Source organism: Mycetomoellerius zeteki, unplaced genomic scaffold (assembly GCF_001594055.1).
Source record: "Mycetomoellerius zeteki isolate Tzet28-1 unplaced genomic scaffold, Tzet1.0 scaffold149, whole genome shotgun sequence".
Classification (NCBI taxonomy): Eukaryota; Metazoa; Arthropoda; class Insecta; order Hymenoptera; family Formicidae; genus Mycetomoellerius; species Mycetomoellerius zeteki.
In genome coordinates, this window is record NW_017256436.1 from 633,586 (window position 1) to 651,655 (window position 18,070).

The 18,070-nt window shown below is 40.8% G+C and overlaps 2 protein-coding genes across 2 annotated transcripts in view; one reads left to right on the plus strand and one right to left on the minus strand.

The window, feature by feature from the left end:
- skd (mediator complex subunit skuld) overlaps positions 1-18,057 on the minus strand; it is a 33,685-nt gene extending 15,628 nt beyond the window's left edge. The window contains 2 exon segments of the mRNA XM_018444325.1: positions 3-142; positions 17,740-18,057. Of these exon segments, the coding sequence (XP_018299827.1) occupies positions 3-142; positions 17,740-17,808 (209 nt within the window). The 5' untranslated portion in view covers positions 17,809-18,057.
- mRpL50 (mitochondrial ribosomal protein L50) overlaps positions 17,807-18,070 on the plus strand; it is a 5,067-nt gene continuing 4,803 nt past the window's right edge. Inside the window, exon 1 of the mRNA XM_018462874.1 lies at positions 17,807-17,820. Coding sequence (XP_018318376.1) covers positions 17,807-17,820 — 14 coding nt within the window. The remainder of the gene's footprint in view (positions 17,821-18,070) is intronic.

Genomic DNA, 18,070 nt, shown 5'->3' on the forward strand with positions numbered 1-18,070 from the left:
CTCGTCGCCACACGCACAGAATGTCACCAGCTAAACATCGCGAGAAACTCGACAGCACCGGGTCCTCGAGGGGCGTGCCGCCGAAGCCACCGGCCACCTCGCCCCACACGAGTTTCCTCCATTTAATGCCGCAGAGGGATGTCTGTCAAACAATAGCGACGATTAGTGATTAAAGGGTTAATCGGTGGTGAGGCGGGATATCTCGTTAGGGATTTGCGAGGGTCATGATTTTCATCGGAAATTGGAGCACGCGTTCTGCCCGGGGAGTCCCCCTCATGAACACACGCGGGATTTGCGCGATAACGCTGTAATAAAAAAAAAATAAATAAAAGCAGAACCGTGACTGGCGAATTCGCAGTAACACACATGTTTGTTTTTCCGATATCGAAAATAGGGGTTTTCCATTTAGAAATTCCTGCTTTGCAGTCATGCGTCATATGCGTGTAATCGCGACAAGCAGCTTTGGGATTCCGACGTTGATTTGTCCTTGTTTTAAAAAAAAAAATGTCTAAAATCTTGCCTATAAATTATTCGTTTGATAAATTAAACAAATAATTTGTAGATAAAAATGCAAAGATTACATTTATTACAAATTTATTTCAAAGATTCTTTTTTTTTTATACAGTATTTATTACATTCAGAGTTTTTTTTTTATACAGTAGTCTTGAACGCATAAATACAACTGTACATCTAGTAATAACGAAAAAAAAAGTGAGTGATATCAAACGGGATTGCTCGGATCTAACGGCTGTTAAAAATCATCAACCGTTCCGTTAGTTCACCGTTGCCGTTTAATTCGTGATAATGAGATATCTAGTTTTCTAGATCTCTTGCAGTAGTCGATCAGATTTGCCAGCAAAATATCAACAACAAGCAGCCATAACAAACATCCGATGAAAATGCCGAACGTAAAAATCTACGCGCTCTTACCGAACAAAAGATAACATTGGCCGTGAACGAACGGTCGGCGGCAATAACGTCTTCGCGAACGGAGACGTTAAATCGCAAGGTAATAAATTATCCTTTGAGCGCGGCGAAACGTGCATTACCCAGTAAAATAGACATATACAGCGAGCGCGGCATGCGGCTCGCCGAGAAAGCGACATCGGGTCGGTCCTTGACCTTACGGCACAGTGTCTCTATTTGTCACGCGACGTGACAAGCCGCTAATTTATTCAAACGCATATTATCGCATACAATCGTACCGTGGAACGTTTTCAACAAAACAGGCATGCGCAACCGACTCGCTAATCGCTCGATTGATTAATTGCATTTCGACCATTCCTGCCTGAGACGCATTACTTCCGATTCATCGGTCCATTTTGAATCAGGACTAATGCTCGTTTTCACTAACGATAGTTTAACTTTAATCTTGGTTCAATTAATTCCTTATCTTGTTCTAGTTATAAGAATTAGAAAAAGGTGAAGCGTAAGTTAAACCGAGATTAAATTTAATCTATATTGATAGAGAGAAATGGGTATAAATCTGGATATATAGGCTCACTGAGAAAAATGATTGTATCGACAAGAAGTATAAACAAAATAATTCTGATAACATAAATCGGAATTCTGATTATCGTAATTAAAATTCTGACTATCTCGAGTAAAATATTTAATCATCCAGTTAATATAACAAAATTATAGGATTATGTAATATGACCGTTTCATGTCCTTAGTTCCTCATTGGATTTAAATGTATAAACCAATCATTTATTAAATAGCAAATTCGATTGGACGCACTCAACGCGCACTGGTGCACATTAAAGCCGTCGTACACGAAATAACGTAAAGATATGTTTATAAATAAACATAGAGATCGATTAAATCGTGAAATACTTAATACATTTTATTGTACTATTAGGTAAAATATGTATTTCATAATTCGAAATATTTGCATTTCATTTTTATACTTAAATTAAATTAGTGTACAACGGCTTTAATACGCACTAGTTCTTCCAATCGAATCCGCCAAAAGTCTCACAACAGTTGGAATTTTTTTGATAAACTTTTTTTGATAAACGCCATTTTAATATTCTACTAAATCATCCAACTTTGATCGATGCATCATGATAACAGTAGGAAAAAAATCTCTATGAAGATTTTTTTATATATTTCGAAATTACAGCAATCGAGATAAGGTTATTAATTACTACTTGATGACAGATAATTCATTTCTTTCCTCGTCATGGACGTTTGATATCTGAGATTCTATACTTCATCGCGTGTATTTTCTAATATCAAACAGGCTTTTCGGAATTTAGAAATTTCTGTATATCGCACGACCGCGCAAAACAACTTTCTCTCCGACCTTGCTTTTGTATCTCGAGCTTCGACTCCATTCGCGTCTTCTTCTAAGACTAAGAAATATCTATTGAAATTTTAATCTTGTAAAAGTCCGTTTTTCTTCTTGACACATATCGATGTTTCATTTTTAATATAGCTACGTCTTGAAATATATTAAAGCAAACCGAAATATATGAAGTTATCGATGCTTATTAACTACACGTCATGATTCAATATTAGAGAGCTCCTCTCCTCTCTTCCTATTTTTTCTGTTAACATTAGAAGTCATTATTACTCATTTAAATTTTTTAGATTAATATAATATTTTTTGTGTGTAAAAGATTCTAAAATGCTTTGACTTTTCGATAATTATATTCTTTTTATATTGAATATTTGATTTTTCATCATTTTTTTTATCTTCATGGTGATTTAGTCGCTTGGTCTTTTTAGTGAGTAAGAAACGTAAGTGTACTTTTAGTGATAATTACTGATAAAAAAAAATAGAACAAAGAAGCATAGAATTGTCAACGAACGCTAAGATTTTTTTAGACCAAAAGTAACGAGCGTACGGCATCGACCGCGTCGCGTAAGGTCAACGTCAAAGCCGTCAAGATCTCGCGCGCGGCCCTCGCCCGTATCCGCTCGTTGCATTGACGGAAAATGTCCTATCTGCGTTAACGAGAGGGAGTCCATTCACCCCGGATTTGGTATCTTCATCGCACCTGATTCCGCGCGCGCTTCCCAGCCGCGCCGCGTCGCGCCGCCCGCGCCGTCCCTCGACGATTAGGGACGGGATGTCCCGCCGCGCGGTCAACGACGAGTCATCGACGCGCGCGTCACGGGAGTCGATCGTACCGAACGCGTGCGCGGCGCACTTCACGCCGTCTCGCTCCGAAGTGTGTGCGTGCGCGCGCGCACACTCATGAACTCTGATTGACAACGCAACGAGCGACGCGCGCGTATAAACAATGCGCGCTTAAGCTCACTTTAAGCGATGATTTACGTCAGACTTCAAGGAAGATTTCTATTTGCTCTGTCCATTTATTTTTCATTTTTATTAAACTATTTCTATTTATTTCAAACTTTGGAGAAATATTTCATCTATTCTGTTTATTTATTTTTCTCTAATAATTAAAAAATTGTATTTTTATAATTTTTCTCGCGATATATTCTGATACGCTTCTAGTTTCATATGTATTTAATACGAATGTGTATTCTGATCCTTCAAATGTTTGTACGAATGTCCGTAGGAACGGGATGGAAGCGTGTTGAAAATTCCTGGTCGTTGTTTATTGCTGACGCGAAAATTCTTCAAATCGTGCGTACGATTGACGCTGATTATTGGATGAAAATTGTCGAGAATCTTCTCGTTTTGTTGAAATTATTCACGATACATATAATAGTATGTTAGCTGCCAGTATGCAGCATGCGAGAATTGCTAACTGCGCCTTCGCGTCTAACCAGTAGACATTCCAGAGGATGATGGCAGATACCGTGTGACGCCATTGCCGATGCATTTGGGGGGGAGGGAGGGGGCTCCGGCAACTTTGAGGGGAGCCATGAGAACGGCGCACGCGCGCACAGTCGCGTAGTGGGCGCGCGACCATCGTCCAATCGGCGCCGGGCGTCTCCTTACGTCAGAGAACCAGCTGACATAATCAGAACGATTCAAATGTGTATACAACCACCGCGCAGGCAGGTAATAAGATCTTGGCGCCTTCGGGGATCTCGCGATCGCGCGAATTACAGTATGTCAGAAGGGTCTGAAGTTGGCCGCGCCGAGATTCGGATAAAATAAAATCCGCTTCGCCTATAGTATTCCCTCTAATATACAAGATAAAATAGTTTCCTTCACGAAATTTACTTTAAGATGTAATCTTTTTATTCGTTTTCAAACGCAACAATTCGATCTTTTTTCAATTAGCTTATATAATAGAATAATCGGCAACAAATGAGTCTTTATTGTTCTTAATTTTGAAAGCCAGTTTTAAAAAGGTTACTTTTTTTTAGAAAGGCATATCTGGATAAGCGTGTACATATCGATTTCTTTCCAAACCGAAGGGATGTCAGCGCTCTCTGCATTGACCCGGTCATGTATTTTCGCCATAGCGGCGGATGGCAAGTTTCGTTGAAACGCTGCAACCGATCGATAGGAAATTGTCCCCAAAGATCGAGGGCATCGCCTTCCAGGATATGGTGGCGCTTACTCAGTGACCGGGTCAGGATTCGTTATCGACTGATGCGAGATATCTCTCACGGCATCATATCCCTGCATCTCTGTCCCTCTTGAAATCTAGAGTGGTAACGAACGAGTCGTCGAATCCGGAACGGATTCGAGGATTGGAGCGGAATTTTCAAGATTCCGAGACGAGAATCTCGGCGACACGACAATTCCATGCTACATGACTATCTCGTTTCCTCGCAAGAGAGAAGCTTCATCTCTTTCTCGAGAGTGCGTGGTACGCGGCGGTCGAGTCTCGTGGAGGCGTAACGATCGGTCGATAACGCTCCGCGCCTTCCGCGGAGAGGACGAGCGGCACATCGCACACTGTCGGAAGGTAGGGACGCCGCGCGCGTAGTGGCGCCTATCACATGCCGGTTCAGTGTAATTGTGGGGTTTCTCTTTTTTTTTTACATACATATATATATTTATATATATACATTTTCCTTTATTATTCTCTTTTTTGCAATATTTCTTTTATTGCTTTGTATGCGCCTTTACGCTTATTATAATGTTAAATGTTTTAACGCTTGAGAGTGCACAATAAATAAAGCTATCCACATCTCTTTCTCTTTTCCGCGCTCGCGCGTATATGTGTACCGCAACGGCGAGACAAAATATTCGCGCCCCAATCGCTCCAATGTTGAGGGAGAGAGAGGGAGCGAGTACCAAAGGCGCCCGCCGTAACGCTACGGGGCTGTCAAGCCCGCTGATCAATACAAGCAAGGCGACGTGCAAGGCCGCCCGCGTGGGCTCGCGCGTTCGACTCGACTCGGGGAACCCCCATATCCCCTCGAACCATCCGTCCACGCGCGCCGCTGCGTCTCTCTTTCTCTCGCGTTCACCGTGCTCCTCTCTGCCATCGGACGGCTTGCCTCCTTCTCCTCCTCCTTCTCGTTCCCTCCCCCTCCAGCCGGCTGTACCTTTTTCTCGCGCGACCACGGGAGATCCGGCCGATGGTCGACGTGTCGCGCGAGGTTCGCATTCTAGAAGACTGTTATGGTAATCCTCCAACGGTTCAGGGATACGTTTCATAGATACAATGAAACTGCATTTCATAGATACAATGAAAACTGTAAGTGTAAAACGTGGAATTTGTAAACGATCTTTCAAGCGTCTGATATTTGTGAACATATACCGCGCGAAATACGATCTAAGATAGCGTCGTTGCTGAAGCGTTTATATGAAATCGTCTACGAGAAACGACAAGCCAACTATTAATCGCACGAGATAATGCTAAACGTTACGAAGATGATCGTGACAGCATAGCAATTTATGCGCGATATCAAACCGCAATGCCACCCGAGCGGAAAATTTGTAGGTATCATCGTCAGTATCGTGACCGATGATAACCATGAATGTGTGGACAAAATAAAAAGAAGAAGAATCGTGCACTCAGCGTGCGCAAAGAAGACGCGCCGCGGGGTCAGTCACGATTAAAATATCAATGTGGCATATCATCAATGCGGGGTATCCCGCATTCTATTTTTATTGCGCTGCAATGTATTTACGGTACCCGAGAGCATTCCCGCCTGCTATGGGTTCCCATTTCTGTTACTGCCCTCCTTACGCCCGTCGCCGTTAAAGCCGCACGAACGTTACGTCGCGTGCGTGTGCGTAACGAGGTAGAATTCTCGCGAACGAACGAACGAGCGAGCGAGCCGAGAGCCGCTCGCTCGAAAGTAGATTCACGGATCCTCGCGTTGTAATCGCCTTAGTCGAGAGAGCCTGCCTCTGCTACGGTAGATTCCTGCAGCTTGACGTTCTCCGTGTTTATACAGGGTGTCCCGCACACAGCTGCGCGCCTTTCGCTTGTGTCTATTCTACAACAAGGGTCGTAAGCAGTAAAGGCCGAAACACAGATTTTTGCCCACACATAAAGCGTAAAAAAATTAACCAATCAGAATCTTTTATTCTATAGAAAGGAAGGAAATGCAAGACTTTGATCAAATCATTTTCTTATATGCATTATGCGTTATACAAGATTCTGCATTCCCGCTCTAAGTCTTGAGAAATTGACTTGATCACAGTCACAAATATAAGAAAAATAATCGACTATTAGTTAATTTCTTATGGCCCTATGGTGGAACAGGCACTAGAAAGGTCCTTGCATCCGGACGTTTTTACGCGGACAAAAATTATACAGTTGGCGAAAGCTCGTTCCGCCAAACAAGCGCGTCGATTTCAGCGTTCCGTTTCCGAGCCTCGATTCAAATCTCAATCGCGTATCAGTTACTGTGAGACACCCCGTGTATCACGACGTGTAGGACGTGCCGCGAGATAGAAGAAGGCGCGTTAACATTGAAAATGCATTGGGCGTTACCTGCGTTGCGTTGCGTTGCGTTGCGTTGCGTTGCGTTGCGTTGCGTTGCGTTGCGTTGCGTTGCGTCGCGTTGCATCGCATCGCGGCGCGGTGCATCGCCGATGCCGATTCGCACAAGCGACCGATCGTTTGAGATTTAACCGGCGAGATTTTCCGCGAGCAAGAGACGCTCTTTTATCGCATGTGTAGACTTATTCGTTCGCGCGTAAACCTTTTTTCTTCCTTCTTTTTTATCGCGTCGTTCGACCAACAAGGCTTTATAACGTAACTCGACTGTTCTTCCGCGAAGACGAGAGAGAGAGAGAGAGAGAGGGGCTCACGAAGAGGAAATTGAAAGCGAGGGCACGGCTTAGTGAGTTTGCTTATCGCGTATGCGATTTTTTTTTCTCTTCGGGATTTGCCATGACACGGAGCAGATATTTTAAAAATCAACGCAAAAGAATCCCTTCCCTGAGTTATCTTCAAAATAGTCTTAGGCCAGTATTCATTGTCCGTTCTTATTTTAAGACCGTCTTAAGTATTGTCTTAGGACATTTTAAGATTCTACTTAAGACAGTTTCAAATATAAGAATTGGCTATCAATACCGATCTTGAAGTATTTCATGAGACGTTGAAAAGATCAGTGTGATCGCGTGGTCTCAATTTTGACACTAGTTAAGATTAAATGCTACATACATATGACGCTACGTCTTTTTGCATTTCCACACAGAGAGAAAAATGTTTGGTATTTGTAAATACAAAACATTTTTCTCTCTGTGCATTTTCCAGCGTTTATTTTGGCCATATCGTTCATTTGCTACAATGGCATAACTCAGAAATGATCATTTTTTAACGATTTAAAAATAAGACGACTTTATAAAAAAATGGAAAAACAAAAATAGAAAGATCAGACTCTCTTTAAATATACTTTTATTCTTCTATAATCAGTTATTATCAAAATTGTATTTCAAAATTAATATTACAAAATGTTAATAATTCAAGGCATTCAAACATTTTCTGAAAAACCTTGTTTTTCAATTTATGTCACTGTTCAGCAAGTGAACGATATAACTTATTTTGGCGCTGAAAATGAGCGTCGAGCATCAGCATGGAAAAGCACCTTCAGTGCATAAACGGCAAGTTGCGTTTGAGTTTTCGGAAAGGCGCGATGTTACGAGCGTGACAGGAACGGCATTTCGAAGCGTAATGGTGCGATTATTGGGTGCAGTGAAGCGTAACGGTTATGCCGGTACTTGACGATACAAACAAATCGGTCGCTAAGAGAAGAAACTTCGAACTAGTGAAGTCCACAATAAACGGAGTGAAGTTGTAGCGGATGATCTCTTCGACTGAGAAAAAGCAGCTTGTTAATGTTGTAAATTATGGGTCTCGTTACATTCGCGCGTATTTAGCACTCGTTTGATACAATGCTTTGTACCTCTTCGCTTTTATTCCGTCAGGTATTTTGTAAAATTACTCCGGATGATCTTCTTTTTCTGTACCGAGACTGAGGAAAATAGATACTTTTTTTCGTTACCTTGTGAAAAAAAAAAGATAGTAGTAGAGTCGTACGTTTAAATGTAAGAGCCGCTCAAACCTCCCCCAGATTTGCTGTTTCGACACAACAACATTTTGATATTTTCTCTGAACGTTCCAAGTGTCGATTAATATTTATTAGAATTAATGTAACTTGGAAACTACGTTTCCGCTTGAAGCGTGTGCAATACGCGTGCAACCACGTATATATAACGCATATTTATTTATAAACGCTAGCAGACTCATTTGCAAACTGTTTACGAAATTATTGTTGTAAAATCACTAAAACCTTGCAACTTACATCAAGCGCCGAAGCGTTTTATACGCTTGATGGAAAACTCGACTTTTAAATTTACGTCATTGACTACCCCGAAACGTATTGATAAAGTACATTTAAAGTTTTATGAATCGTCCTCAAACATTTTAAAGACAAGCGCGTTCTATCCTAGCATTAATACGAGTTTCAATCAATGTAGATTAACTTTAATCTCGATTCGATCTATTCTTCATCTTTTCCTAGTTCTAAGAATTAAAAAAAGATGAAGAGTAAACAGAGATTAAAGTTAATCTGCATTGATGGAAACAGACATAAATCACCAAAAATTCGCGAATTGAAAGAGTGCTTAGTGAGAGACACCTTGTATATACACCGTTCGCTTCCTAATCGGTCACAATATCCTCGCACTCGGTCTATTTTTAAGTCGCCGGGATCGAAGGAAGAAGAAAAGGATGCAGCAAAGAGAAGGAGGAGGCGAAGGAGACGCAGAGAAAAAGAGAGAGAGAGGAGCTTCGAACCTGAGACGACAGGCGAGCAACGACGACTCGAGGGCCCGTTGTTGTCTCAGCGGGGGGAATTAGCCAGGGCGCAGAGGCCTCCTCCTCGTCGTGTGTCCCTCTCGTTCCTCTGCCCCTCGCCGTCCCGCCAAATCACGGCAGATAGTTTAAAATTCGCCTTCGACAATCGCCTTTGTGCTTCGGAGCCGCACAGCCACCGGTCGATTCCACCGGCGAACCCCACCGGTATATTTTCCTCAGGAACCGTACACAGTAACGGAATCGCACCCGCCGTCTGCCTTTCATCCCGCGGCGAGACCGCCGCCTCTCTCGGATTCGCGCCCCTCTCAGCGAATATAGACTCGCTGTCGCTCGATATTTCTCATATAATACTTCCGTCTCTTCCCTCTAATTATCCTTAAGACGGTTAATCACCGTCAACGATGAAAACGGTTTGGCCTGAATCCGTCGACACGCGCGACCTACGAACGCGCACGAAGGATTTTGATATCAAACGTGATTTCTGGGGAAAAAAAAAAAAAAAAAAAACAACAACAACACCTCCGAGTAACACCGTTAAACGCAACGTACACGGTAAAAGGTTTTGCTGAAGATATTTAAAAATTCAATTAGATCTGATAATAATTTGTTGAACCATCAAAATAATTACGTACGGTGAGAAAAATTTCTGGTTGAAAATGGACGAATCAGAATTTTCTGATTATTGGTGCTTTGCAGCAAGAGACACAGTATAACACAGTGATCATTTCATCTTTGTTTAACATTGGCAAACAATAAGAATGCAATGATTCACTGTATTACACTGTATCATCTGTAGGTCTTGATGAAAAACATTCAAAATTTATAATTCTAATTGAAATAACCAGATGTCCAATTATGATGATCGGAATTTTGATTGATATGATCAAAATTTAACAGAAAAATACATACTGTACGCAAGTGATAATTATTTGTTTCAAGTATTTCGAAAGTTCATATAAATTTCATATAAATCTATCATTATAAGCATCAAATTTATTCAAAATATATTCTGAATCCTAGTAAGTTTAATTAATACTTCAATCAAGATTATTAAATTCAAACAAATTTGATTTGTTTATTATATAAAGTCGTATCTTCTATCAATTTTATAATATTCTTCAAATGAAAATAAATTTTTGTTTTGAGTACATAATAATGAGTTTTTATAACATTTGTAATATTTTAAGATTATTATCAAAAGATATTCTTTATTAAAGATCGATAACCGTTATTTAAAAAGAAAGAAATAAATTGAGTAATCACTTTTCTTAACAATAAAATGATTTTTTTCTGTATATACTGGTTAACTCACTTTTAACCAGAAATTTTTCTCAATGTAGGTATCTCAAGCGATGCAAAAGGTTTTGACTATTTCGATAGTCCAAACAAATTTATTTTCAAATCTGTATCTATATATAACTACATTTTTAGATACTCCAATAAAAAAATTTAGATATTTCGTTTTTTGCATGTAAATAAGATGTATACCGTGAGGTCCCATGTGTATTTGCGGTAAAGGCAAAATCCGATCAGATCTGAGCGAGATTAATCGTTGACGTTTCAATAACTAAATACAATAAAGAAGAAACGTACAACTATCGACAAGTCAGGGTGCACGATGCATAAAGAGCCTCCTCAAAACACATCTTTATCCGAGCGTATTGGGAACGAGAGGATGATTGAGCACTTCTGAATACGGCAATGTCAATAGCAAGTCACTCATGAATAAGAGGCTCGTATTTGGACACCCGGTATGAGCGAGCTGCAATCGATTGCAAAACTTTATTGCAAAAAGAGGTGTCGAAAAATTCAAGGACTGCATGGTTTCATTTTGCTATTTCAAAAACAACATGATAAATGAACGTCATTTCAATGTCCTTTGCAAATTTGTACATTTCGCAAAGGTATAATTAATCTTATTATTAATCATATTATCGTCATGTCCATAGAATTATTTACATCGTGTGTCGTATTATCATAAATTTGCACGCTTTTTGCTCAAGGGTTGTTCTGCCTATCAACAGATAAAATAAAACAAGCATGTATTTTTTAACGGCAACGGGAGGATATAAAGAGAGAACGACAAAAGCGAAGCGAAACTCGACACGGTGTTCCGTGTTCCGAGGCTCTTCCATAACCCGCGTCCTCGCAAGAGTCGGTGCAAGGCTTTCACCTAGGCTGGGCGGGGGACCCCGTTCGCGGCTTCCCCTACTGTCTCTCTCCCGCCGGAGCACCAGTTTCAGCATAATCTAGCCAAGTGACTTCGTCGGTGCCGCGAGAAGCCGCCGCGTGCCTAACGTATCTACGCCTGCGAGAACGCGGGGAGTCGCTGGAACGCTACGACGTGGCCGCGTAAAGCTGCCCCAGCGGTTCCCAAACCCGTGCGAAATAGGGACGTATACAGGGTGGTCCGTTTTTATCGGGCGATTCTCCGCAGAATGCCAGAACAAAACGTTTTTATACGATGACTCGCTTTCGGAGGTTCACGATCGGATCTACAGAAATTCGAAAATCATTCGCGTAGTTCCCACGCATTGTCCTTAGGTCTGTTTTTTTGTTCTTGCACTGGAATGCACTAGAACTCTTTTTCTCGCTTTTGTCAAATATCAAATATATACTCACTTTAAGTTTCAAAATTGTATACTGGTTCAGTCAGACTTATTGTGCGGCCGAGTTTCGTTTCAATGGTGAATATATTTAAATAATGAAGTCTCCTATTTAAAATATAAATAATTTTGATTGGAAATTGTTAAGTTTCAAATTTATATATTTTTAATATCGTTGCTTTTTCGCTGCAATTAACCAGTATCCATTGGATATTCTTCACAAAAAGAATTCTTCTCCGCATAAATAAACTCTAACAAAGTTTTAAAAATGATTTTAAAAAATATTCAATTTAGCTGTTATAAAGAAAAAATACTATAAAGAAAAAATAAATTTACTGCTACGTCAATCTGTTTTGATAATTAATTGAGAGACTTTGACCTTTTGAGGAAGACTCTCAACATAAAGCTTATGTTTTAGAATTTCGATTATCGATAAACATTTGTTTAATGATCATAAAACGCGGTTAATGCGGGCGTGGCGCCATTTTCGTATTTAAATTATCACTTTCGATTGACGACTCACGTATTTGAAATTTTCGAAGGCAATGCCGTTCTGTCACCTTGATCTCAGCGGTTTGCCACGAGATGCGATACCAGATGAAGTAGCTGATCGATTTTACCAACGTAATTTCCACCGCGCCACACTAAATTTGATCGCAATTGCTGTTGTGAGCTGAAGGGAAAGACAGATAAACCACCATATACACAACCTTATTCATTGAATTACATCTTTCAAGCTGACGCTATACTTTGGTTTATTGCAAAAAGCAACCGCAGCTATTTCAAGGATATCGATTGAGTCAAAGCGGGTCGAACGATAGCAAATGTTAAATATTTTGTTAAATAATTGCAACGTTTTATACGCAACGATTCGCTTTTGGAGATATCGTGTTTGCGAAAGTTATTTGCTTTCATCTCACTAACTTTCAATGACGTTTTACCGTAGACTGCTGTGAATTCGTTTCAATTTCTGTTTGTAAATATTAATCGTCTATTTGTAAATATCACTAATTAACTATTTATATACATAAAAAGTAAAGTATTTGAAAATGAATATAATTTTCACTGAATTTCTCTTTATCAATGTTCCAACTTGTGTTAAAAAGTTGCCGCGACGATTTATTATATGTTTTAATTGAAATTCTTGCCCAAGTCTACTAATCGACATTATCTTGGTTGCGTGTCTCCGTTACTTTAATTAATCCGATTAGGCACGCGTGATTGGCGCGTTTCTAGTTAGTTAATGTCGCTGTCTCGAAAAATTGAGTACCACTGTATGAGAATATTCTTACGTGCCACACCGCTCGTTTTACCGCGAATACACGAGACTGTAGGCACAAAAACTGTCACGAGCGATTTCTTCGCGATGTTTGACGGTGCGCGTGAGACCTGTAAGTCGTTATGTATATCAATAATATTACACGCCGTCTTAATTAAGCTTAATCGTTACACGTTTCGCATCGTCAGACCTGTCTTTACGGACAATCCTGATGTTAACGCCAGCTTCATTCCAGAAAATAGTCGATTGAAATGATATTCTATAGAGAAAAGAATTGTAAACTCTTGAATAATTAAAAGCTAATAATGTATGAAGACGTATATTTTATCGTACTTTATATATGTTTTTGTATACGTTCTATTACACCTTTTATAATACCTACATAACTGTTTACTACACTGAAAAAAGATAATGTTACATCAACAGCATTATTTTAATTGAAAATAATCTTGTTAATTCATGACAGTATTAAACAACAGTATGAAACAAATAAAATGTTATTAAAAGACAAGCATAATATATTTGTTTCACTAATAGAGTTATTGAATTAACAAAATTATTTTTAATTAAAATAATATTGTTGGTATAACATCATTCTTTTTCTTCAGTATATTTACTCCGGTTGGAAAAAGATATTTATGTCGCGCGAATAAAAGCGGAGCTAATCGGTCGCATCTGACATGTAGGTAGTACATTTTTTTAGCTTTCAATTTCTATTGAATACTAATAAGCTCTAAACAAACTCTCGACTAATTATGCTTCAATACTCAGAAATGTGACGTGACTTATGCAAATCGATTTCTGACGTGTGTAAATATTAATTAGGTAGATGTATACAATCGTACAATCCACGAATCATCCGCATGAGTTAATTTTCTCAAGAATGTGGAAACTATGTGAATTTATTACAGTTTTCAATTGATAAACAAAGCTATAGTTGAAAATAAAATCTTATCATGGAAAAGACGATTACGATTAACACAATATCTATTTCTGTCAATAAAAACCTTCATAACACTTCTTCATTTATCCATGTAATTATTCAAGTCATTAATTGCGACTGGCATTTGACTAAATTGTGTTAATTTTCGTGCACATATTCATACGACATAAAGAAACTAATTGGGATGTCAATAGCCGCTGCGCTACCTTTGCGATCAAACAGCTTTGCTAGATTTTGCAATAAATTTGTGTATGCGTATATATCGCGTTTAATCGAATAAAATATGTACATTCGCTGCTTCGCCGACGGGTCGAATTAGTTCACAGCGCGGTTTTCATAAAGCTCCAAAAGCCTGTCGCTTTGTCGGAATTCAACGGACGCGTGCCGATTTAAAGCGCAACTCCGCTCATCCGCATAAAACCAAAAACGGTCTCTGTCGGACTTTTACATTGTAAAAATGTACATGTCATTGTTGCGAATTTCGCGAATGTAAAATATACGAATAAATGAATGTATCTCTCTTTTTTAAATTCTTTTCCCGAAAAATTCGCATTAGTCGAAAGCGAAAAATCGTTGCGCACGCTGTTGATTTCGGAGCATAATGAACATCGATCGTAAGTAAATGAAGACACGTGACGCGCAGGAATCCATCAACGACACATAAAAAGAATCAACCTGGTTCTTCACACGATGGTCTCGCATAAATATTTTCGTCTCGCTAAATATTCTTAACTTACTATAAATAACTCATTTTTACAAATCGTACTATATATGGAACAAATTGAAGCCCGAAGCTGAATACGTTCGTTATCGTTTTTTCCAAAAATAAGTACTATGCCCATGCAATGAGAATGCGAATATAATTTTCGATTCTAACAGATGTTAATACGCGTGGTTTAAGTATCATTCCTCGTACAAAATTTATATTATAATATTAAATTATATTAATCTTAATCGAACATTATTTTCACACAAAAAGATAACGTTATTTAAGAATTTTTTCTTTTGCTTCTGTTTTCATTTTTCATGCTTTTGGCCTATTTTTCCGGTTTCTTGTATATTAATATTTTGTTGCTTTCCGATAATAATTTATTTATTTCTATTAATTTCTTTTATTAATTGCTGATATGATATATTTATGCCTATTAATTTCCTTTATTAATATATCTAATAGATTACACTTAAAAAATTTTTTCTCTCTTACAACCAACGTTTCATATTTGTGTTTCATTTATCCAAACACCCTTGAACTCTTCTATTGTTTCGCAAATTGACATACATTCTTTACATTACCATCTATAAATTATGGATTCGCACAGACTGAAGGAAAAAATGAATGGTCGAGACGTCCTCGATGAGAAGGAAAAGATAGCTATCCGGTTATTTTAGGCGTACCTTCAGACCTGTCGTCTGTTTTGTTAACTATTTTGTTTAGAAACGAGATATGTACATGAGACTTTCTTATTGATTTTGAAATTTGTAAAATCTCTAGAGAAAAGAAACACTCTTCCGTGACATCCGTTTCAAGATTCTTTTAGAGACTTTATAACAGAATTTAGCCACATGATATATTATTGAGACTAGCCTATCCTTTTTGTCTTCAATAATTAAATTATTATAGAATGAATAAGTTACACTAAAAAATGATGTTATATCAATAGCATTATTTTAATTGAAAATAACATTTTTATTAATTCAATAACACCATTAATGAAACAAATATCTCATGTTCCTGGTTTAATAAAATTTCACTTGTTTCATTAATACTGTTATATTATAAATCAACAAAATTATTTTCAATAAAAATAATGCTGTTAATCATTTTTTTCAGTGTAGAACGAGACAACATATGTAAAAAAAAAGAAACAGTATATATACTCTTCTCTCTCTTTTTTTGACAAAATTGTTCGTGGCCAGACTCGGTTATGCGGTCTCTAGTTTCAACGATCCCGGAGAATCTCGACTTTTGTCGTGCAGGTCACAAAGTATGTAAACCGTGACACGCCGAAGCTGCGACGAGGAGCTCCGAGGAGCAAAGGAAGACGCGTCGTCCGTTCGCAGTGACGTTTAGCCGCACTCTGTGGGAACGTGAGATGCAACGAACGGCAGAAAAATGCGTCCGCCTCGCCGTTAGTTTGTGTCGAATGCGTGACGGGCGCGTGTATGCGTGAGTCGCACGCACGCGCGCGGAATGAGCGAGTAGAGAAGAGAGAAGTAGCGCTTGAAACAGAGGAGAGAAGCGCGACGAGGGGCCTTCTCTCGCACAGGTATAGATATAGGTATAGGTAGAATAGCTAGCCGCGCAACAACTAATCTCGCATGCGCTCGTCACGATTCCGCGTCTTCGTGGAAATAATCGTGGCCGCCGAAAAACGAATATACATAACGAATATACTCGCGTACATAACGCCGCGCGATCTCGCCTTCGGAGAAGCAAACTTCGTAAAATCGCCTGACACAGTTTTCATTCGACGGCGGCCGGCGCGACGCGACGCGAGACGCGCTGCACGTTGTTGCCTCCCTCGCGACACAAGTCGTTGAGGCGAAAGGAATGTTACGCGAGAGAGCGAGAGAGAGAGAGAGAGAGAGAGAGAGAAAGTACTTCGCTATCCGTTCTCGCGCCGCCACCGCGCTGCCGTTTCCTCCTCCTTCTCCTTTACGCGCGCTTGCGAAAAAGAGTTCGGGAGGCGGGAACGTCGGCGGAGTGATTTTCTCGGCGGAATTTTCGCGGCTCGAAAAGACGACCGAATCCGAGAATCGAGTGTCTCTTACTTTGGAAGGTACACGAGACGCGATATTACGAGGATGAGAAAGAGAGCGAGAGAAAGATGAAGAGACTACGGGAAAGAAACTACGGGACACGGCATGCCTTGCCTGCTTGTGTTCTCTCGCCCTCTCTCCGCTCTCCTCTCGCGGTCACTTCTCTCCCTCCTCGCACCTCCCACTCGTTCTCTCTCGCTCTTTCTCCTCTCTCTCTCGCTCGCTCGCACGTACGTTCGCTCGTCGACTCTCTTTTTTTCCCCGTCTCGTCCAACGTACCGTAAGACTCCGGGGTCTGACGTGAATCAGGCGTGACATTGGCTCGACACAACAAAACTTCAAATCTCACTAACGTACACACACACACACACATACACACACGCACGTACGTCGGTATGTACGTGCGTGCGTACGTACGTATGAACGCACGCACGGCACGGGGCCGCCGCGAGGGCAGGCGACAAGGAGGGGGGAAAGACTCTGGCGATACACAACAGCAACATGGAGCGACAGCAACGACGACGCGACGACGACGATGACGATGACGACGTCAACGTTGACATTGACGACGGCGACGATGAACGACGAGTGCAAGACACTCGGCGACGTCGCCACGAATATAGGTTAACGTTCGGGGCGCGACGGTGGTCGTCGCGCTCTCTCTTTCTCTCTCTCTCGCTCTCATTACTGATTCGCTCACTCCGTTCATTCGGTTCCTCGCTCGCTCGTATTCGCGTCGTCGCAACGTGACGTACGGGGCCGTGGGATGCCGCCGGCGACGGCGACGGCGGCGGCGGTGGCCACCTTGGGGGGGCCCTCGTTCCCGTTTTCCAGGCGAGATCGTCTCGCGTTCGCCGAACCGAGTCGCGCGGAAATTCGGAATAGACTCCGATATCATTGGGTATTCCCGGGATGAGGGATGAGGAATCGGAATTACGGGCAAAGAGCGCGCGTCCACGCGCTCGCGCACGAATACGCGGACGATCCACTCACCAGTGCGAAGAAATTCGTGTGGCAGTCCTCCAGGCTGGCGCCGTTGGTTTGATGCGACGGATGCGTCATGGCTTCTCCATCGTACGCCGTACACTCATTTAGTCTAACACTCGAACGGCAACTCCGTCGCCGATCTTATCCCGCTTGCACGAGAATTCCGCGCTAAGAGCGGGCTAAACACCGCGCTTTATTCACTCGGATTTGTACATTTAGGAGGGTTTTCACTTCTCAATGGCGACCGTAAAATGGCGGCGGGCGGCGATGGGAAACAACAAGCGCAGCCGCCGGGTGCGCCCCCTAACGCTCACTGCCGCAGTTCTAGTTGCCGTCG